At 45.0% G+C, this 23,760-nt stretch overlaps 1 protein-coding gene and 1 pseudogene across 1 annotated transcript; one reads left to right on the top strand and one right to left on the bottom strand.

The window, feature by feature from the left end:
- Positions 1-5,313: 5,313 nt before the first annotated feature.
- On the top strand, positions 5,314-18,763 carry LOC149332062 (amine sulfotransferase-like). Its single transcript, XM_089555681.1, has 3 exons — positions 5,314-5,855; positions 16,527-16,694; positions 18,310-18,763. Exons 1-3 carry the CDS (start codon positions 5,314-5,316, stop codon positions 18,761-18,763), a joined length of 1,164 nt encoding a protein of 387 aa, XP_089411807.1.
- A 3,227-nt stretch (positions 18,764-21,990) lies between these two features.
- On the bottom strand, positions 21,991-23,170 carry LOC149332061 (uncharacterized; annotated as a pseudogene).
- Between the last annotated feature and the right edge of the window lie 590 nt (positions 23,171-23,760).

Here is a 23,760-nt window from a genome sequence, read left to right as displayed (position 1 = left end):
GAATAACACCGTGAATGGTCCTGCAAGAGCAATTCTACAATGAAATGCATGTACAGCTAAGAACCATTCAAAGTGTTACGTTAATACAAGCTTTAGCTAAACAGCAAACAAATTGGCAGTGGTTTAATCATGGTTCAACCGATAGAAATGAGCGATAGCTTGGTTTTGCGTGGTTTAGCGTGGTTTATCGTTCGTTTTTGGATTCTACTCGTTGAAACCTTTTGAACGATATTAGTTGCTGCTGTATAGCGAATTTTTTTAGTCATAATTAACTAACAGAACTTAATTAGAACCTGCAATTAGCATTGTTCTATCGCACTCGGTATAAGCTATCCATCGTTATATGACTTGAAACTGCACCATGAAGTTCAATATCGAATCACAACTAACTTTTTATTGGCAACTAATTAAGACTTAAATTTTCCCAATGCAGTAATACTGAACAGAAGCTATCCGACATATATTGGTGCGGCGAACAACGATGCTTTTGGCGCGCCCGGATAGCCGGTGCGGCAGCCTTGCGCAAAACAGTGGGCATCCGTTCTTCTTTTCGCCATAGCTTCGTTAAATTCCCTGTCATTGGTGCAACATAGTTCCTGCTCACTGCTATCATTGCTTAACAGCAAGATACGAAGGCTAAAGTGAAATTAACTGCGTGACAGCGCGCGCGCAAAGCGAGATAAATCACACACCGCATTGCCATGTCCTGCCAACGTGCGCGGCGGAGGCTAGGAAAAGGCGCAGCAGCGCCCCTGCCGGCCGTCAGTGTCAACTCGCTTCACCCGAGCTAGCCCCAGCAGCCGCCGGTCGCGCCACTAAAAAGTATTCTAATTCACTTTACTTCAGACCTATCACGACACCTGTTATACACAGGCTAGCAATGCAGGCGGTGAAAGTAAGAAATGCAGATATAGAGGGAAATTAACAGAACTCTCGGAGAACTTCAGAGCGGGTTCGAAGTGAGAGGCGCTTAAATGAGGGCCTGTTATTGTTTACCTAATGCATAGAAATAGCTCGGGCGAATAGCAGACCTCTGTATTTAGTCTTCCTGGACTTGAGCAGTGCGCACGACAACGTGAGTAAGGAATTCCTGTGGAATGTACTAAAAGATGAAGGTATCGGCCGCGAGATAATTGATTTCCTAAAGTAAGTATACCGAGATTATAAAGTTGAAATTACATGGGAAGGGATAAGAAGTAAGACAACTGTCGATGTACGCAAAGTATTAAGGCAGGGCTGTCCTTTATCATAGCTCCTGTTCTTCTTTACATGATGCATATGGAAAGAAAGTTACAAGAAAATATTCTAGGTTCTTATCTATTTCACAGATTAGGCGGGGAGGTCTTAGAGCAGCGGCTGCTATAGGTTTAATGTATGCGAACGATATTGTGCTAGTAGCTGGTTGCGAGGAACATTTGTACATTCAGGTTAATTTTTATGATATGAGGAACACGCTCTATAGACTTCTCTTTTAGCGCAATTAAGTCAGGCATGATTATTGTTAACAATTCCACTGGTCAGGTGGTTACAACACAGAACAATGAAATATCCAGACTAGCAGAATAAAAATGTCTCAGGTAATGGGAAGACGAAGGACAGATACATGAAAAAGCACGAACAGACCGTCAGGGCAAAATGGCAAAGAGATGCCGCGATAATTAAGAATTAGGAATTAAAAGAAGTAAAAAAAGGACCACAACAAGTAGGAAGTAAAGAGGCATTTGGGTAGGAATAATTTGGGAAGGAAGGAACGCTTTTTTCGTTCAGACAGCAAAGGACTGGAATCACCTTCCTGCCGAAGCAGTTCGCCACATTCATCCAGACCGCTTCAAGTCATTCATCGAAAGAATAACATAACGCCTGTAATAAGCCCACCCCTCATGTAATACCCCAGCTGGGGCATTTGAGGTATAATAAATAAATAAATAAATAAATAAATAAATAAATAAATAAATAAATAAATAAATAAATAAAAGGTACCGGACCTATTTTTTTTGGAATGCAGTGTTGTGCACAAGTGCAGAAATTCACTCTGGACAAAAAATAAGTCAAAGAGCTATTTGAATATTACTACTATCTGCCGATTGCAAAACCGAAAATGAGGCAGTAGAAGTCGCTCCGAACACATCATTCCAAACAAGGATTTCAAAACCAGCTTTACAGATCAGTTGTGAATCCTTTCTTGTCCTTAACGCTGTTAATGATTACGAAGCTTCACGTTGAACTTCATCGATTTTCTTTGTCGAAATAATATCAAGATCTAAAGCGCGTGAAGAAGTCGATTTTTCCCGATGCGCAGCCCATTAGACCTCCAAATTCCCACGAATAACTACGAGTGCTAGCTTCCGCGGCTCAAGTGCGAGTATTAATTGCAACAAAGGCATTTTTTTTCGTTCTGCAACAGCAATGAGGAAGATGAAGGGGAAGAAATAGCCTAGCACCTATGCAGATACCTATGCAGATGTGAGTGGTCACCGACAAATCTATGTGACTCATGCGGGGACGTTGAATCTGTGGACCATTTCCTTCTCTACTGTCCAAAGTTCGCAATTCAGAGAAAGATTTACCTGGAGGTCCCTCTCTCCAGGTTAGGGCTCCCGTTATCTCTGCCAGTGTTGTTATCGTTCGGTGCGAGCGCCAAAGGATTTGCATTGGGTTCAATTTGTGGGAATCTCCATGTTACATAACTGCAACTCGTGGGTTGATTTGCTAACTCCTTTAAAAGCCTTGGAGTTTTCTTTTTTTTCAGCCAAAATGTTCTCTGTTATTTCACTTCAAATGTTCTCGTGTCGTTTTTCATGAATACATTTTTCAAAATTCACGTTTGGCTCCGATATTTTGTTGTAATCCCATGAAAATTTCCTTATTTATACCACTCTACCTTCGCCAATCCCCCCACGCGGGTATGTGCCATTATAAAGAGGAATATACTTCCACGAGGTGGCTGATTTATTGGCAAGGTCAGCTCTCACTGCCCCTGTAATATATCCCGTACCGCACCTTATTGTGTTGGAGACCTCCCGTTTCCAGCGATTCCAATTTATATCAGCCAGCTTGGGTGATCCGTTGCTGAATACCGTGGACTTTGAACATTTAAAGTTCCCATGGAATGTCCGTTCATGTAAGACAAGGCGGTGTGAAGTGTCCATGACGCTTTTGCGATGCAGATTCCCCCACCACAACTTGTACTTATGCAGATGCGGGTTCGCTACGACAAACCTTTGTAGCACATGCAGAGAAGTTGAAAAAATTGACCATTATCTCCTCTCTTGCCGGCGGTTCACATTTCAGAGAAAACTGTATTTAGAAGTCCCTCTTTCGAGGTTAGGACTACCCGTTCTTCTCTCTTTTGGTGCGAGCGCCACGGGATTCTCGTTAAGCACTATTTGCGTTTACTTTCATGATTACATCATTGCAGCTGGTCGCTTACCCTGTTAAATCCATACAAAATTCCACCGAATGTCCAAAAAGCGTATTTTATTTTTTTCCTGATATATCTATTTGTTTATTTATTAAAGTTTTTTAACAATTCATACATATTTTCTAATTTCAAACATTCTACTTTTTCACTTAGCTTTTTTTTCCCGTTTTTTATTCCTTGGCATTCACTACCGTACCTCGGCCAATCCCCCCGCGTGGGTATGTGCCATTTTCATTTGGTGAAGAAGAAGAAGAAGAAGGCTAGCCGGGCAGGACCCGGCACGCGCTGATGTTCTTTGTTTGCCTAGGGTAGCCGGAGTCGCCGTTGTCGGGGGCTGTCGCCTATAGACACCCCTGTTTATAGCGGCTACGCGCATCGGAGTTCCACGACTGGCACCCTACAGGGCCGACACCCTGCGCTGGAATATAGTCTACAGAAGCGGTGAGTGCGCGATATCACTTCTTTGTTCCTGCGTACCACTCTTTATGACAGCCACTGTAAGTGGAGCCTTTTATATCATGAAAATGTCATGCCTTTTATGTCGTGAATATGTCATGAAATTCGGGTTCATGCTACATTGTTTCTGCACGATGCTCGACACAATGGGCAGCTTGAGCTGCCGCGGTGGCTCAGTGGTTATGGCACTCGGCTGCTGACCCGAAAGGCGGGTTCAATCTTGGCCGCAGCAGTCGAATTTCGATGGAGGCGAAATTCTAGAGATCTATGCACGTTCAGTGCACGTTAAAGAACCCTAGGTGGTCAAAATTTCCGGAGCCCTTCACTACGGCGTCCCTCATAGCCTGAGTCGCTTGCGGATGCTAAACCCCTATAAAGAAAATCAAAACAACCCAATGGGCAGTTTGGTGCACGTAAAATCAACGCGGTAAAGGAAGCCGTATTCAGTTCCTCTTTCGGAGACAAATACAGAGTCAGACGACGGGTCTATGTATACTTTGTTTTTTTCTCGAATGAGTTGCTACATTTTAAAAGTGAAATGTTTCAAGCGAAGTTCAATAACGTTATTTAAGTATAAGACATGTTTCGTGGTGGTTCTTTTGTAGGCGTGATTGAAATTATCCAGGTATTCCGGAAGGACAAGCATTTTCGGAGGCTGGACTAAAAGAGATATTCAAGCCCAAGTAACAGGATTAATGGGGTAGAGGCCGATTTCAATGGACGTACAATGACAAGGCGTGCACATGATACAAACCTGCATGTGGTTCCTCTTTAGAAGGCTCCTAACACCTTACTGAAAATACTTTCTCTCACCCTCCAGGGAAAGTGTCTCGCAGTTCTTGTTCTCTTGCGGAATCCAAGCACGATAGTATCCATTGGACATCGAAGGCAAGAATTGTAGCATGTATGTTGATGGTTGCTAGCTCTGGAACATTTAGGAACTTTATAAATTTGTTGTGTAGCCCTTCCCTTACAAATATTTTTTTAGACAGTCTATCGACTGTCCATAGACATTTGTCTACAAAGTCATAGACTCTCTACAGACAAATACTAGAGAACAGCCTATAGGCTTTAGTCTATAAACGATCTATAAATTTATGGCCATACATTTTAGTAGATTTTTGTCTATAGACAGTCTAGAGACTGAATAAAAGAGGAGATGTCTATAGGAAGCCAATAGTCTATAAGAATTTAAGAGTGCACGTTGTTGGTTGAGTCGGTCGTGCATGCTTAAGGAAAAGAAATGCGCAAAAATTCGCTCGTCATTCTGCTCTTCTCGTCCGTGTCTCTTTTCGCGCATTTCCCTTGCTAAGGAAGTCTAAAGAAGTCAATAGACTGTCTATAGACCATTATTAGAAGGTTTCCTTCCCTCTCGTCGTCGTCGAAACCGGCCCTCAGTGTTTTCTTCCTATGCAGCCCTTTCGGAAGGAAGTGGAATGGAGAACAGTGGAGCCGAAAACGACAGCCCTCCAGGGTCCGACCCTGGGAGTTCCTCAGAAGGCGCGAATGTCACCGCCTCTGACGCCACCGCTTCTTGCACCGGCGTCCCTGTCAGTGGTGTCACGCTCCAGGCTATGGTTGAGCCGATGCCGGGACAGTTGGGTCCAGAAGGAGTGAACGAAAAGGCGGACCGGAATGAGTCCAGTTCCGTCTCAGACCCGGGCGCACCGTCCGAAGTGCAAGCCTTGCACGCCCACAACTTCCTGGTCGAAGAGACCCTGCTCTCAGCGCTCGCCTACCAGCCTCGGCCGAGCGACGTATTCACCGTCAGCTACCCCAAGTGCGGCTCGACGCTACTCCAGTTTCTGGTCTTCGGAATCTACACCCGGGGCCAGCCCAGCACAGACTTCTTAGAGTTCGCCTTGCGCGCCCCCTACCTGGAGTGGGTGGGACCAATAGCGGTTCTGAACATGCGCCGGCCCGGAGCTATCAAGACGCACCTCCCCTTCGACAAGCACCCGTACAACCAGCAGGCCAAGTGGGTGCGCCAGTTGGCAAAGAGCTATTGTTCATTTCCCTCCTCTTTTTTGCTTGTTCTATATGCCCGCAATGTGATTAAGGTACATAGTTCCTTAAATCTGAGAGCGCACTGGATAATGAAGAAATGACACAGAACGCAGTGTGATGTTCTCACTGTGGCTAGTTCCACCTTACACAATACGTCAATACCAAATCGATCAGCACTGTACTTGAAGTTAACAACCTGAGAATATCTTTGACCGAAAAGTGGTTTTCCTCTGGTTAAACCTGTTTGTGTTGCGAAAGCACCGGCTGCCTACGCTTAGGATTCGCGTGGGGTTAGGCTGACGAAGCGAGCGCCGGTGGCGGCGGCACCATCTGGCGAAGCGCGGCGGCGGCAGCTGCTGCGGTTGCTAGGCGACGGCTAAAGGTCATTCGTGGAGTCGCCGACACGCAAAAAGTGCGGCCACGCTACAGAGGCGAAAATGTGGGCCTAGTGTTGCTTTCGCCACAAAAACTTTCTCCGCCAGAAACGCTAGGAATAAACTCCAATTTAGAAGTTTTTTCTGCGGCCTTTATTGTCTCAATTAGATCTGTAGATATTCGACTACGTTACGATCGTTGTGATTCCTCTGCGAATTTTGCATAATGAAACACTGTCCTAGCACTTTGAACAGGAAAGGTGTCTCTTCACTGTGAGGTGTCGTTGACCGAAGGAGGTTGCTGTGCTTCAATGCAATGCGTAGTGAAATATCGGCAAGGATCCCGTGAAGCTGTCGCTCTCGCCTTTTCTGAGATCTCCTTGGTATTGGAATACCAAGGTGTATTACTGATCTTTAAAGTGGCATGATTACAGCTATCACACCAAAACCCCGTCAATCTACGATAACACGAAATAAACTGAATGGCGGACAGAGGTCACGTGGCACTGTGACATCATCCCAACCTGCCCACCGCTGCAGGTGGCGATTAAATTAATTATAGATCAGTAGAGGGCTATGTAACCACTACTGACCAATAATTAAATTAATATCCTGTGATGGCATCACATCCTAACCACCGGATTATGAGCAAACTATTTTCTAGACAGTCACATAGACAGAGGATCGAAAAAAAAACGGGAAAAAATGCGATATATGCAAATGTCGGCACCATTGAACCATAGCAGAACTTTTTTACTGCAGCTAGTCTGATTATGGCGGTTGAACCAGCATTTAATGAAGTTGATGCAAACACGCACAGAATTTGCGACAGAAGATGCGAAAAATGTAAAATCTAATGAAACTGCATTCCACTCTTCAGCTAACTAGGCACCCCCATTGTTTTATTCACATTGACGTAACCTCATTAAATGCAAAACTGTTTTGCTTTACCTAATTAGAAACACGCATAACGAGGTGTCATCACCAGCACCAACCAGCACTAGTTTCCAACAAACAGCACTAAAACAACTTTCTTAACGTTGTTATTGCAGCTTCAGCCAGAGCTCTGTGATCTTCGAAGCTGCCAAACTTCGTTTCAGAACCCGACCATCCTCTGAGGCCACAGTTGGGAAGTTAGCGAATGGAAACGCCAGAATGAAGCAGCGGATAAAAACTACTATGATTTGTACTGACTAATTTTAGAAACGCTGAATAGCAGCGTATTCTACAGCCTTAACTACAGGAATGCTTTGTCAATGCATTTCTTCACTATACGTCTCATCACTGATTTTGGTGCCAGGTAGAGCAGCGTTACTGCCCTGTATTCTAGAAGCTGTAACTCACTTAGTCTTATCTTCCTCTGCCCATGGGCGATGCGAGAGTCAACTCGTCTCCGATATATCGCTCCATGAGATCATCAGATTTTGAAACATAGTCCTAATGGGAGATTCTAAAGTGGCATAATTAGCGATCTCTGCTTTCAGCATCTGACAGCTATAGGCTCAAAGCGAAGACACAGCAGGGGAGATGCAAATAACAGGAACTGCATGCGTATATGTACCTGTACACTATACGCGTTGCTTGCCAACAGCTCAGTACTAGGTTTTCAGCCAGACGCGAGCCAGGCTTCTAAGGCCACAGCTGTCTTGGTAACACGACGTGCTCTCGCGTTTTGTTTTTTCTATTTATTTTTGTCCGACTTAACCATAGCGTACTGCGTCGCGCTTAACACGTGGTCTTTTGTGAAGCGCCGAAATGCATATGCATTGAGGAAGTTTTAAAGCATCACGTTTAAAGCACGTTTTGCAAACATCAGTAAAACTTAACGCTTTCGGCAGAGTTTGTCCACAGCCTTGGCCGAGTGGTCGAACCATTTGGCCTATCCACTTTGGCAGTTACGCTTTAGCGTTGACCATTCTATTTATTACTAGTGGATCACCTGATATAAGAGGGATGTTTTTTGAGAGTTGATACGCTCTACTAGTTGAGAAGTCAAAATGGGAGCAGCTGATGCACTGAAGTGACGCTTGGTTGGCTCATAATGATCTTGCAAACAGTTTTAGCATAAACACACAGACCATGAGAAAGATGACACATGCATAAGCGCTATTTTAACACAACACACAGGACATTGCGCACAGAGGACTCAAACGCCCACGTGTTTTTTTTTTTAATTTCCTTTTGGATCGCCGCTTCCAGAAACGAAGGCCGCGTAATTTATTTAGTTTCAGCAGCCGACAATGTACACAGCCTGATGTAGGGATAGAGGCTAAAGGCTCTGAGCATATGCAGTTCGCAGCGGTATTGTCACAAAAATTTGTCACAACATGTACAAAACGAAACATTTTTTGCTTCCAGGAATTATACATGACACAAAGACACGGCATTTGACGCTATACTAGAGTGATATGAACTTACGAACACAATAGCACACACGGTCTTAATTCATACATTGCATGCCGCTATCCTAAAATAAATGCATACACATATCACAAGATAAAACTGTACCACAGCACACACAACAAGTACTGATCAGAACATGTTTGAACACAAGGACACAGGCGAAAAATCCCAAAGACATACAGCGTTAATTTAAAAGAGTACTTCAATCCAGAGGACAACAATACCTCCCTAACGTGAAGTTCGAATATTTTTATGTCCATCCAAAATTTAGCTTTCCTTCAAGTTTATTTAGGGTGGCATGTACTTGATATGTAATTGTTTGCTCTCCACAGTTTGTTCTAATTTTCGGCCTTCGATGCTTGCGGTGCCTTAAAACATATTCAGCATTTTCGCTGTGACTGGTTTCTTGAAGTTTCTTCTCATGTATTGCTTGCACTACTTTTAAAAATATAATTGGTCTGCCTTTAGGATACTGTGTTTACTAAACAGTGTAGCTGTCCTTAAGTCCTGTATATTTATTCAAATACCCTAAAGGCCCGAGCGGCCATTACATAGGGGGGAACAACAGTAAAACAAAGCAAGAAAAAATTTCCGATGAGTACAAAATTCGTTGGCCGGGAACACATTGTTGAAAAGCATCAAACACTCAAAATATAAAGGCACATGACAAAGAACACTCAGGTTTGCTTCAAAAGCAGTGCTTCAACAAGAATGCAAAAATATGAAGGTTACAGCTCGAAGTGACGTTTTAGAGCGGTGACAAACGCTTCGTAATCATTGGCAGACGCAATGGTGCCAGGGAGTAGATTAAATTGACGGATGGCGGTGAGGAGAGGCGAATGAAAGAAGAGATTAGTTCTAGCAAAAATGGGTTCTACTTTCAGTTGGTGATCAATGCGTGGGAATATCCGATGAGCCGGCTTGATATGGTACGAAGCAAAGGAAGAATGACTGTGATATAATTTGTAGAAAAATGACAGTATGGAAACCATTCTCCGTTTTTCGAGAAGAGGTAAATTTAGAGCTTTTTTTATTTCAGTTACACTCGCTGATCGAGAGTAGTTCTTCGATATGAACCGGGCGGCTTTATTTTGCAGGGACTCCAATTTTGTTACTAGGTATGCTTGATGGGGGTTCCAGATCAAAGAGGCGTAATCCAATTTCGAGCGAACTAATGTAGTGTATGCTAATAGCTTTGTGCCTGGATTAGCTAAACGCAGGTTACGACTGAGGAAGCCGAGTGTTTTGGAAACTTTGTTAATAACCGTATCGATGTGCCTGTTCCATGAGAGGTCTGCTGCTAAATGCAAACCTAAATATTTTATGATGGGTGCTGATTCTACTCGCACATTGTTCAAACTACATCATTCCGTGGAAAGATTCAAAACAGCGAATAACTTTCATTCGTAACGCAATTAGTTTTGTGTGATTGTTCTGCGTAGTGGTCCCTCAAACCATTAGACGGTAACTTAATTTTTAGTAGAAAAGAAAAAAAGTAAATGTTCCTTTTTAGCCAGAGAGATATCCTCACCTAGCGACAGCTAAGAAATGAATTGGTAATACCGGCATCTTCACCAGCTTTTACCTCAATTCATTTACTCTTAAATCCGACACCCACTTGAGTTACGTTTCAACTACATCATTCTTAACACAGACGCGAATGTATTAAACATGTACCCAAGCCCTGCTGCATTCATTTTTATATTTAATAATTTACACCACTGATCGACTGCTCACCCGAAAGGCGCAGGTTCGACCCCGGCCGCGGCGGTCGAATTTCGATAAATACGGAATTCTAGAGGTCCGTGTACTGTGCCATGTCGGTGCAGCTGAAAAAACTCCAGGAGGTCGAAATTTCCGGAGCCCTTCACTACGGCATCCCTTATAGCCTGAGCCGATTTGGGACGCTAAACCCCTACAAACCATAAACCATCACCACCACTGCTCTCTGCTTTGCACTATCCTGTGAGATTAAATAAGGAAATGAAATCAGTCATTCTTGAACAGCTGGATCAAATATCCAGCCTAGAAAGCGGCACTTACTCTTGGTAAATGCGGCCGTGGAAGCCTTTCGATTTCGGCTGTTAAGACCAAGGTTACGGAATCTAATCCGGAACGCGGCGACTCCATTTCGATGGAGGCGATGGGCAAACACGTTCATGGGCTGTGCGATGTTGGTGCACGTGTGGTGAAACCAAGTAAAGAAAAAAATTTTGTCAGTAGCTCCCCAATAGACTATCACCCATTATCTCAGTGCCTGTTGTCTGATTTGGAAAGTAAGCGCTACAGACTCGTGGCGAGCTTTTATAATGGCCGGCTTGGCTATAAGCGCTGCAGCTGCGGCCACCTGTGCTCCGAAAGGGCACCACTTTATATTTTAAGGCAACGCCCTAACTCTTCCCATAAAATTCCTAGTCTTGGGTAAACCAGTTCAAATTGCATCAAAGGTGCACTGAAGAAGAATCTGAACTCGTCTTTTTGCCGCGGGAACTCGATCTACACGTCCTGAGAATTCTTAGAAGCTTCGATTTATTGCCTTGTGTGGCTGATTTTCCTAATTAAATGGAATTAACGTCCGGCTCCCGCCTTTATTTTTTAATTCTCCCTGGTACGGTGGGCGGAGTCGACCAACGCGTGGAGTGCCTTGAAGCCAGCTCCGTGGAGGCTTTGCTTTGACTATTTTGTTTTTTAGGCTTCCGTGAATAAATAGTTTAATTTGCAGATAATATAGCCGCAAAATAAGCCCGCAGAAATAAAAATACGCGGGGACTATTTGTTTCTACGGACTACTACGTATTAATTACTCCGCCGGTGGCAGAGCAGCAAGCCGTCGCTGGACTGGCTGAAAGGCACTCCACGCGTTGGTTGACTCCGCCAACCGTACGAGTGAGAATTCAAAAAAAAAAAAAAGGCGGGAGCCGGCCGTTAATTCTATTTAATTAGGAAAATCAGACACACAGGGCAATAGATCGAAGTTTCTAAGAATGCTCGGAACGTGCAGATCGAGTTCGCGCGGCAAAAAGACGAGTTCAGATTCCTCTTCAGTGCACCTTTAAGGCCTTGCGTCAAAAAGCAACACGAATCACAGTTATGCGGAACTTGTTCCCTTCCAAGGTGAATATCAGGAAATGTTACAGCTTGTTCCCACTCACTTACCAGTGGAAAACAAGCAAAAATTATTACATAAGGAGAAACAATTAATACAGAAGAGTTGATGAAAAAATACTCGCAATTAGATCGCATTTGCTATGTTTTGAAGATCAGATATTGTTTTTGCGTATAAAAATATTCGCAGAGGAAATTCTTCTGACTGAAATCGAGCTATCTAGCTAATAGCTTTATTGACGTTCAGCACTACACAAGATTATTTAAAGATTTAGTACCTCGCACATAATGTTTCAATTGCTAAACCCCTGCTTCCAGCGGAATAAATGGCGTGCTTCGTCATTCATTTTGCAGTGGCCCTTCTTGGTGAACTTCGATAACAGGCTCTTGATGATGGGCCACATACTGGGCGATTAGCTAGGGCTTGGACAGCGTTGCAGGTCTTTCGAGCCTATTGCGTTTCTGTGAACGTCAAGGCTTGCGGCTGTCCATTGCTGCTGTTGCCCCATACAGGGTGGTCAAAATTAACCTTTATATATTTCATGAAATTAGGCACTATGTAGTGCGTGATAACCACATCTTCAATACGTTATGCGGCCACAGGGAAACTAACTGAGATGAGAATTGTCACTGTCTGGCACGTAATTAGCTAAATTTATTAATGTAGGGTTTACGATTTATTGTTTATGTGAGTTTAACGTCCCAAAGCGACTGAGGATATGTGGGACGCCGTAGTGAAGGGCTCCGGAAATTTCGACCACCTGGGGATCCTTAATGTGCACTGAAATCGCATAGTAAACGGGCATCTAGAATTTCGCCTGAATCGAAATTTGACCACGTTTTAGTTACTGCGGCTGCCAATAAAGTGTATATACTGGAATCATGGAGGAGATCGCATTTCCAGGTTGCTCCATTTGATGGAATCCTAGAGCACTAGCCGCCGCCGTGGATCAGTAGTTATGGCGCTCGGCTGCTTACCTGAAAGACGCGGGTTCGATCCCGGTCGCGGCGGTCGGATTTCAGATGAGGCGAAATTCTTGAGGCCCGAGTACTGTGCGATGTCAGTGCACGTTAAAGAGCCCCAGGTGGTAGAAATTTCCGGAGCCCTCCACTACGGCGTGCCTCTTAGCCTGAATCGCTCTGGGACGTTAAACCGCCTTAAACCTATCTTCTAGAGCACCCGTTTTCGATACATTAACCCCGAAAGGTTCTTATTTCGCGTAATTACACAGCAAGCCGGTGGCATTCGACGCAAAATTCTTCCCTGGTATGACGCAGCTGTTGCTTCGGGCTTTTCGTCCATTTCGATTGCCGGAAGTGAAAGGGAAATAGTTGGTTATCTTCACTGGTTACTCTAGGCTGTTGTCATACGAATGTCATGCAGACAGCAGTCACGCGCCGATCCTCACCACTTTGCATTTGGAATGACACGGATCTAGATGAAAATTTGCTTACGAACATCTGGCAACACACGCGTGCTAGAGTCCTACAAAGTGGGATTGTGTAGAAAAATGGTTGCTTCTTAGTTTCCAGTACAAACATGCCCGCTTATTGGAGTCACAAGAAAGTTCATTAATCGATTGTAGTCGATTGCCTGACGATGACAACTATCATAACAGCTTGTGTCCCTGACACTGAATAAATAATGTGCAGAGGTTGATTTCACGTGCCACTCAAGGCCTAATTTAATCAACCGGTAAAGCTTAATCTTGAATAATAATAATATTAATAATAATAATTGGTTTTTGAAGCAAGGAGAGATCGCAATATCTGTCTCATATATCTCGGTGGACACCTGAACCACGCCATAAGGGAAGGGATAAAGGAGGGACTGAGAGAAGAAAGGAAGGAAGAGGTGCCGTAGTGGAGTTCTCCCGAATAATTTCGACAACCCGGAGATCTTTAACGTGCACTGACATCGCACGGCCCACGGGTGCCTTTTGCGTTTCACCTCCATCGAAACGTTACCGTTGTGGTAGGTTCGAACCCAGGTACTCCGGCTCAGTAGCCGAGCGCAACCACTGAGCCACCGCGGAGGGTTGATCACCTTACATAATAGTGCCTCCCTTTTATTCTTGTTGACACCAGTCTCAATGTTCTTTTCACTGTTCCTCCTTGGGCGCCGTCTTTTTCTGTCACTCTTTTTCTGTAACAAAACTCTCTCTCAGACTCATACAAAGCCGTGCCAACAAGCATCATCAGCTACAAACATTTGGTGCATGATCGCAATGCGCTCTGTATGAAATACGCTGCGTGTTACCACAAGAGCACGCAAGAGTAACAACAAGGTCATTGCTCGTAGGTGGCCAGATGCGCCCCAAAGAATTCAAGAGCACAAGTTTCACAATGTCATTTTTTGTAAGGCAGGTGGCCAGCTGTGCCCCCATAAAATTCCAGAGCACAAATTCCGGCCCAGTTGCAAAACATAGTCGTTCTCGTTGCTTATGCCGCAGAGCTTTGTTTTATTTTGAACGTTACGACGAAGAGAAGGACAGACTGCGAAGGTCGTTTTTTTGTAAGCTTTAATTTTCCGTATGTTTCTTTGGCCTTTTCCTTATTGTCAGCTCTGTCTTTGATGTGGATGCTGGCGGGCGCCATTGCTTGCCGACTATCATACCTGGCGCCAAATGGAGCCGCTGAAGTGATAAGAGGCAAAATAAAACGAAAGCCTATAATATACGGTCCCTATAATTCTCATCGTTCAGCGCTGCGAGAAGTTAATCGCGACGGCTTCACCATGCCTGTGGTCCTAACCACTGCAACATTACAAAACCACCGACGACGAAGGCGCTTGAATGAGAAACATGCCACGTTTAAATGCCGGTGTCAAATAGAAGTAATGCCCACGTTGCCGTTGATCTGAAGAAGCACTCATTTATCGGTATTTCATGGCCTTTCTCAGTCGAAATGTCAGTTTTTTATTGTGCTTACCAAGAACGCATCTCGTTTCATACTCCGTCAGAAGTACAGTCTTTGTCAAAAGTAACCAGGCTCCATGGTGTGCTCCTCATTCGTATAACAGAGCCCCCAACGCTTCCCTTAAGATCAAAAAGTTCTTTGAAAATCAGAACAGGAGTTCTTCTTACCATACCAGAGATTTAGACCTTGAGGGCTGGCATAATAGCTTTAACAGACGACTGAGAATGAAAACGTGCAGCCTGGTTACTTTTGACAAAGACAGTACCTTAATTACATGACCTTTTAAATTCCTTGACGGAACTGGAATCCTTCAATCCATTTGTTTCCCTTCCCAAGAAGCACAGTTAGCTCGACCAATATTGGAAAGATATTGGTAAAGGCCGGTACTACAAAGAACCATAATGAATTCAGCCATTTCCAATACTGGGTCGATTGCCTCTGCTGCTTGGGTTAAAGCTCTACTTTGCAGTAAAAAGCATCCGTAACCGCACGTCGGACGACAAAAGGATTACAATTATTTATTGTATCTTCTCGTCAGGTTTTAATCGCCTCACGCAGTCATTACCTCAAAGTGAATGCGATACATGCATGCATACCGCATCACGCAGTCCTTTTCATCCGAAGGCAAACACTAACATTTATATTTCCTTATTGTATGAGGCGAGTGGATAGATAACTCCAGTTAATTCTTGGATCTGCAGTTGCTATCATTAATGATTCCAGGTTTTTCCGTTGTTATGGGCTTCTTACGCACGCTACTACTTTATATTTTCTAACAATTGCTTGCATTTTCATTCAGGGAGGTAAAAATGCGACGCTAGGTGTCGCCACGATACAGCATGCATGCATGTATACCTTCTCTTTGCGATGGCAGCTGCTTGAGTCAATTAAATCCTGACACTGACACTGAGATATGTCTTTAGTGCGGGAAACGACTCATTGCACTGATTTGAATTTGGCGCACCTGAATTCATTTCACAACAGAAGAGAAGAGCGTGGAGTGAGGAAGCGGTGACGTCATGCTGCGCATGAGCAGCGCGTCGGCAGTTGATGCTGGGCGGCAGATCACACTGCTTCGACGTCCTTACATCTGAAGTGACGTCATTATCCAGTTTTGCTCCTTTTTGAGCAATTGTTACCCAAATTATAGATATTTCGGTGATCTTAAGCACTAATTAAGCTTAATTACACATTTTTAAATCTAATTTGACACAAATCCAGCGTTTCTCCGCCAATTTTGTGATAATTTTCGTTATGCTGTGACGACTTCAGGTGGATGCAACGTCACAGAGTTTCCGTCGCTATATCGACGCATTTCGTTGTTTTCTTTGTTTTTGTTTTGCTATAATTGGCTCTAAATAATTCACAATTCACTGTATACAGTCATCAAACTTGGCGTCGGGGTTACATTCTGTACCCTCTATCTGATACTACCATTCGTCTTCTCCTATCAGCTGCTCTCGTGGATGAGTCACCCCAGGCGCTAGATGAAACGCCAGGCGGACGGACGGGAGAATGAGTCATTAAAGGCTTTCGCCTCAATATAATTTTTTTGCTTGTGTCAATCATCTTACTTTCTTTTCCTCGTGCTTCTACAGCCCAGTATCACGTTTATTTTAGATGATTTGCCAAACTGCCCCTGTTTTAGCTAGGTTAGCCCTTTAGTTACATTTTGAGCGATAGTAAACAAATTCTGCCGGCTTTCAACTCCTACTTTGTAACTTACGTTTATTACCTGTAGTTAATTCATGCTACCTTCCGTTTCCCGCAATGCAGAGAGACTCCACTGCCAAACGCTGCCCCCAGCTGTACTGCTAAGACAGACCTCCCCTTGCTTCCAGGTACATCTACATTGTCCGCAACCCCTTCGACTGCTGCGCCGCCTATTACACGCACATGAAGAACATGCCCATCACGCGGCCTGAGGCGACAAGCTTCGACGCCTTCTTCGACGCCTTCCTGGACGGTAAAGTCATCTACGGCGACTACTTCGACCATGTCCTCTCCTGGTAGGCGACAACAGAATGAGAGTTCTGTATCGTATTTGTTTTGCCCCTCGTTCATCTATAGACATAATTGGCATCTAAACGTCCACACTTCGACACAGTTTTTGCGCACGGATCTCCGAAGGTAGGCTCTAGCACAATTCACTTACAAATGGTTATCACGCCGTCTCTTTCCCGGTAGACGCCCTGAGTCTGAACCCTGTGAGCTGAATATTTCATAACGCACTTTTCAAACCAATATCTACGCATTTTCCTCTCTGATCAACATCAGCGTATTCAAAAAGTGCCAGAGAAAAGATTTTTAAGCATAAAAACTTTGTGAGGTAATCCTGAGTCTACCTTCAAATCAAGAAAATAGTTTAGGCTGCCATCACCGTGGCTGCGATCTGTTCCTGATTTTGAGCACATTATAGCCAAATGGCAGTTATGGTTGGCATTGTGTTGTCTTAGGGGTTTAACATCCCAAAGCGACTGAGGCTATAAGGGACGCCGTAATGAACCCTTCACTACAGCTCACTTAAAGCTCTCTTAAACTGAACTAAACTTTACGTATTGCACTAGCACTGCCTCTGGGTACTAAATATTTCGATGTTTGCGGCATCCAAGTTTTAAGTGGCATTGAGTGCTTCCTTTCTTGAAGACCGTTTCGTATTTCCTTTAGGCAGCCAGCTTTTCCGTTTGCGGACCACTCGCTGTGTCTTCGCTGCGTGCATTCACGTTGTCTTCGTGAGTGCAGCGGTGACCATTTTATGTGAGCATCCGCCTAGCATGCGGGTAGTGCGGGGTTCGATGTCTACTTTCGCCGGGTACCTGCCGGTAATACAATTGGCACAGGCTTTCTCTTGCCCGGGTGCTCGGTTTCTTTGGGGGTGACTGCTTGCTAAATAGATCTTTGACCCCTGCTTAAGTAGTCGAAAACATTTTGTACCATGGCGCTCTTTGGCCACTGATGTTCTAGCGCCATAAACATTAACTATGCGCAGCACTGCCTTAGCTAAATTTGCAAACGAAGCTTTAAAAGTAGTTCGCTACAAAAAAGGAACAAAAGAGGAAAATTCTTAGTGTTCATGCCAACGTATCGACAAGGAGAATTGTCTTTCTCGGGGAAAAGCGTTCATCATTAGCTTTAAATAGGGCCACCACTTTGACGAGGAAGGCCCCCTCAACTGGCGTTCCTCCTCGGTGTGAAGGCACCGCTTAAACCCAGCCAATGATGAACGCGTTGCCCAGACGAAAACAAGTCCCCTTGTCGATACTTTGGCAAGAACCCTGATGCTTTCCCCTCCCTCTTTCTCTTCGTGTGTGCCAAGAAACCAGCTTGTTGCCCTCTCTCTACCATTGACTCTTCCTTCGCTAAACCGCCGCGACAGATCATCGGTTATGGCGTTCGGCTGATGACCCGAAAGACGGTGGTTCGACCCCGGTCACGGTGGCCGAACTTCGTTGCAGGCGAAATTCTAGAGGCCCGTGTACAGTGCGATGTCAGTGCGCGTTAAAGAACTCCAGACGGTCAGAATTTCCGGAGCCATTCACAACGGCGTTCCTGATACCACGAGTCACTTGGGGACGTTAAACCCTAATAAACCGAACGAAACCATTCTTTCTGCTCCCACTCCAGGTACGAGCGACGACACGACGCAAACGTGCTCTTCATCACCTATGAGGACGTCAAGATCGACCCCGGGGCTTGGACCATCCGCATAGCCGAATTTATCGACCCGCCATTCGCACAGGAGATGCGTGACGACCCAGTGCTTCTCTCGGACGTCCTGAAGATGGCCAGTTTGAACGGCATGAGCGCCACGTGTACTCATGGCGTGCGGTCCATTTTGGCTGACGAGCTCGCCATGGTCGAAGGCAGGGCACCCATAACCACGGCCGAGTTCTACAAGGGCATATTCGGGGAGGCCCTGGAGATAGCCGAAGGCTCAGATTTCACGAGGAAGCCCATCTGGGGCTTGTGGAAGGATTTCTTCAATCCGGAGCAAGTGCAGCGCATGAAGGAGTGGGTGACTCAGAAGACCAGAGGAAGTGACCTCCTCAGTATCTGGTCCAACAACGAGCTGCCCTAAAATCGACACAAAATTATCCAGAAGGTTTATGAGCTTGAACGAAACCACGTGCGAAAAATCGGACGACTGAATCGGACCGTTGATTCGTGAGGCTCCATGAATTTTTTTTCATCAATAAATTTTCCGCCTTTATTCGGAGAATAGTAATCATGAAGCCACCACACACAATAGCGCATGCCAGTCATGGCGGTTTGATTAGTTATTGCTGTCGTTGATAACTATGCATCAAATGCATCAGATGCTTTGATCCGCAAGCATTTTTGTGTGTGTGTAACCACTTTAAATTATCGCGCAGTTTTGGTGATGATAGCTGTATTCAGTCTCTTTAAATCGTCCAAATCACAGCTGTGGAGTAAAGTGCTATTCACCGTACGACCGCTTATAATCTGTTGCTGTGTTCCGTAGTCGCTGTCATCTTCGAAATGCTAAACATGTTAACTGTTCGTAATTTGGGCTCCAAATGATTTTATTGGAAGGCATGCGCTTGGTAGACGAATTGCGAAGAACGTGCTCAGGGGCATGCCTCTTGTAATTAGTTCACAGGAAACTTTTCAGTACTCTGTCCCAAACACGATCCGTGCCTGCCATGTTGGTACACATCCTGGACTCCACGACTTCCTTTAGTGCTTGTATATATGAGAAGAATACCCCTCAACAGAAAAGTATAGGACAGCTCTATCTTACCGGTACTGTCCCATAGGGCATAAAAATGGACGCTAGGAAAAAGGATCAGCTTCAGGTAACGACAACGCAGCGAGCTATGGAAAGGAAAATGATAGGTGTAACGTTAGGAGACCAGAAGCGGGCAGAGTGGGTGAGGGAAGACGCACTGGTTAATGACATCACTAGTCGAATTCAAGAGGAATAAGTGGGCTTGGGCAGGGCATGCAATGCGAAAGCAAGATAGCCGCCGGTCCTTAAGTGTAACGGAGTGCATTCCAAAAAAGGCAAGCGTAGCAGGGGGCGGCAGAAAGTTAGGTGGGCGGATGAGATTAAGAGTTTTGCGGGGATACGGCAGCCGCAACTGGCAAAGGACAGGGTTAGTTGGAGAGACATGGGAGAGGCCTTTGCCTGCAGTGGGTGTAGTCCAGCTGATGATGATGTATGGGAAGAAGAAAATTCTGCAGGAAATGGCGATTCTGTCCCGTGTACTTACAGTACTTCTTGAAAGAAAATGGCGATAGTGAATTTCTACATGTCAAGCGTGCTCTCAAGGAGAAATCAAATGCGGACGCGAAAAATCGAACAAAGCAGTGAATGTGTAAGAAAAAAATACAAGCGGAGTTTGTTACTTCCGAAGGATGGTCACAGCACTGGGAAAGAATTACAATCATCCACGCAAATAAGTAGAGTACAGCAGTTAGAATGTTGCCATTGGCATGTTTGCGCTTGACTTATTCTTTTCGTGCCTGCTGGGGTTGCGTCTCCTGAGCGGCCCATCGTTGCACGCGTTTATCTCATTGAAATGAAGCTGCGTGCCTAATATATGTTTATACTAGACCATGACCTCCTGCCCCCTTTTTTTTCTGGCTTACATTACAGGTAATTTGGATACTCATAGCTTTGTTAAAGGCATGGTACCATTCTCCGCGACTGATTTCCGTTCATTACCATGCAGGACGAGAAATCGTGCTAAGCATCTTTTTTGTCATCCTGTTCTTGGCATGCAAAGCGGATGCGGAGTTCGTTGTGCTTGTTTTAAATGCTATTTTTTTTTTAGATGGCTGGGGAGCCGCCGCGGTGGCTCAGTGGTTATGGTGCTCGGCTGCTGCCCCGAAACACGCGGGTTCGATCCCGGCCGCGGTGGTTGAATTTCTCTGGAGGAGAAATTCTAGAGGCCGGTGTACTGTGCGATATCAGTGCACGTTGAAGAACCCCAGGTGGTCGTAATTTCCGGAGCTCTTCACTACGGCGTCTCTCATAGCCTTAGTCGCTTTGGGACGTTAAACCCCATAAACCAATAAAAACCAAACCAGACGGCCGGCGAGTTTTTATTTATGAAGCCTGAGTTATAAAGTTCGTGACGAACTCCAGGCACGAAAACGCATCCGCTATTGACGAGACGCACATATTACAAAATTATTTCAATATTAAGAAGCTGAAGTCAGAACATTTTTTATACAGAGGAGCGGCCGCAGTAAGCACAACGCCCATACAGGTGGTGGTTTTAAGCCATGCATGGCTTTATTGCCCCATGTGCAGTTGAATTTGAGCTTTCATATATAAGTTTTCAATTTGAGCGGTTCAGACGGAGCTCGTACCGCTTGCGAGCTCAATTTGCTTTAAACTACGAGAATGGCGTACGAATAACCTGCATTAAATGAGTTCAAACAAAACGGGCTCTCTTACGTGCAGCAGCTCAATCACGAAGTGTCGAATAACTAATTGGGGTTGTTTTTCCGAACACGTGATGACCGCATTTCTTTAAAAGAGCGAAAGTAGTAGGTATCCTATATGAAAATGCCATTTACCTCCTGCCAAACTACAAAAAACTTCTTGTATGACACTTTGTATAATGCCCAGCGTAGCCACTGCATTCCCCTGTGTCAGGGCATAGCCTTCTCTATTTTTTTCATGCCCGCTCAATCGCGGGAAACGCCGTTGTTAGGCGCCGTTCGTGCTAGTACGCGAAGCTGCCGACGAGTGGCGCGCGCAGCCCAGGATGGAGCAGACGACGCGGCAGGAGTTGCACGGCGCGCAATTCTGCTACTTGTGATAAAGATGAAGTGTGGAAGGTGCGCTGCACGCACTCGCGCGCACGGGAGTAGAGAAGACGACAAAGTAGTAGAATACAGATCGGCTCGACCGTATGCTACGTGTACTGTTTCATTGCTAATTAGAATTACTACGATACAACACTACTGTGTATACTACTCTCCGTTTAGTAAGATTGATGTGCGGACACGATCGTTAAAGTGCTAAATTGTTTTTGTTAAGCCATGTGCACATGTACTTTAGTAAAAGCTGCTCATCAAGGAAAATATGAAATCGGCGGCCGGGCATACATATCGAACGTTGCTCCAGTACCGAGATGAATGCCTAAGTTTACAGCTATATCGACGGTAATTGTTACTGTGCCTCTTTGTACAAAACACGTATTCTTAGCATAGGTCGTATCTGACCCAATATATAAGCAGAAACATTAAGGAAGCATTTTTGTGAGCGATGAATGAATGGAAAAAATTTTACTGTCGTATATAGAATAAAACATACATGCAAAAATGTTCTCACAACTTCAAAATCTTTCTAGATAGAGGCTTTGATGTCAGCGGTTTCACTACATCGTTCCTGTCCGTCACCGATAAGGCATAGTTCGCAAAAACAGGGCGGAAAAACTTTCCGCAGATGAGTTTCAGAAGCTGGCTGTGGTGGTCATTGGACGCAAGCTCACATTTCAGTGCTCCATGTTCTGCAAGAGCCTCAACTGCATTGTTGACTGCAGCTTGAAGGGGTTTTGATAAGAACCGTCTTTTGTTGAGCAACACCTCGACTTAGCTCTTGAGGGCGTACAGAACATACAAAAAGTGCGTTGAAGGATAAAGGAGGCCTCCTCTGTCCTGAAGACGGATCAAACTGTCACTGGGCGCAGATGAGGCTGGTCGCGTGAGAAGAGCATTGCAGCTGCTGCAATCAATTTTTTCTTGAACGACGCGAGCCAAATAACCTCCTAACATCGCAAGTGCTGCAGTGTCTGGCGCTGGCAGCAACGATTTCTCTGTCCTGAGAAGGTCTTCAAGGAGACTTTTCGCCTCCGGTGGAAAGTCGTCCGCGCGCTGGGTGACTGCAAGTTTCTGTGCACTGTTCAGTGCTCCAAGTGCTTGCCTTTCCGTTTCTATTACGTTGCTGTGTTGGGAAGCAGACACTAACCCAGTTTTTAAGGCCTTCTCTACGCCAGCGAGTACCGCTCTAGCATCTGTCTGATCATTGCTTCCTGCAGACCGCCTTAACCAGCCAAAAAACGACTCTATGGGGTCCGAAGAAAACTTTCTGGTCAGAACAAACTTGAACCCCTCTTTAGCAATGAGGTATTTGACGCATTCAACGTTTGATTTTGTCGTCATCACAAGCGCTTGTGTTGTTGTTTTTCTTCGGCGCCTTGTGCAGGCCGTCTGCTTCTGTCGCCGGCCGGGCTTCATTCAGCTAATTCGAAATCTGTTTTTAGCGCCGCTTTATTCCGGGTTGCTGCGCATTTCAGCGCACAAGGATTAGGCGCGTTTTTGCTAACTTGTTCCGGCTCTGAGTGTGCTGGTTTCGTCGATGTTGATTGTGTGTCTTGGGAATGTTCGGTTAGAGGACTGCGCGCTTTCTTGCATAGTTGCGGACGTCGTTTTTGTGTTGCCGAATGTTTGCTTTTATATACTTTTGGTAATGGCTTAGGACGAGTTGGTCGTTTGTGGAGTAGGCAAAGGCCACATTTAATCCGCGGCCGCCGAAGCCCCTGCAGCCGGCAGCAACTACGCGCACGCCCATCCATCCTGGGCTGGCAGCGCCGCCCCGCGGAGAAACACGGCGGAGTCAGACGGCGCTTCAGCAGCCTTTGACCAGGCACAGAAAAAATAGAGGAGGCTGTGTCAGGGTGATGACAACATAGAGTTTCTTACTATTACCTAGAGGGAAAGCTGGCAAGCCGTCTATGGGAGTTTGCATGGAGACCCCACGTGACCACCTCAGCCACCATGGGCGCTCAAAGCATCATGGGGCGGTGAGCTACTTGTTGCGGAACTGTAACTTTTGGCCAAAAAATAATAAAAAAATAAAGCTGTTTGATAGCTACAAACGTCCTAACATTCAATATCTTGTCTAATGATTGCAACAAACGAGCAGAAAAGCATTTAAGTGCAAAGTTTGCCTAAAATAAGACATGAGTAGCTTTCCTATTGGCCAAGTGATGAACACTAAAAAAACTAATATTTCGTAATTAACAGGCGCACTTTTAAAAGTAAATATGTTTTCAAAAAAAAAATGTTGTTGTTTAGATACTTTAAGAGGTTTTTTAA

Source organism: Amblyomma mixtum, chromosome 8 (genome assembly GCF_055824585.1).
Source record: "Amblyomma mixtum isolate Tamu chromosome 8, ASM5582458v1, whole genome shotgun sequence".
In the NCBI taxonomy this organism is placed as follows: Eukaryota; Metazoa; Arthropoda; class Arachnida; order Ixodida; family Ixodidae; genus Amblyomma; species Amblyomma mixtum.
This window is presented reverse-complemented; position numbering and strand designations above follow the sequence as displayed.

Excerpts from the sequence above, each read along its gene's own strand:
- LOC149332062 (XM_089555681.1), top strand. The coding sequence starts at position 5,314 with ATGGAGAACAGTGGAGCCGAAAACGACAGCCCTCCAGGGTCCGACCCT. Across the intron at positions 5,856-16,526 it reads CCGTACAACCAGCAGGCCAA|GTACATCTACATTGTCCGCA; the intron begins GTGGGTGCGCCA and ends CCTTGCTTCCAG. Across the intron at positions 16,695-18,309 it reads TTCGACCATGTCCTCTCCTG|GTACGAGCGACGACACGACG; the intron begins GTAGGCGACAAC and ends CTCCCACTCCAG.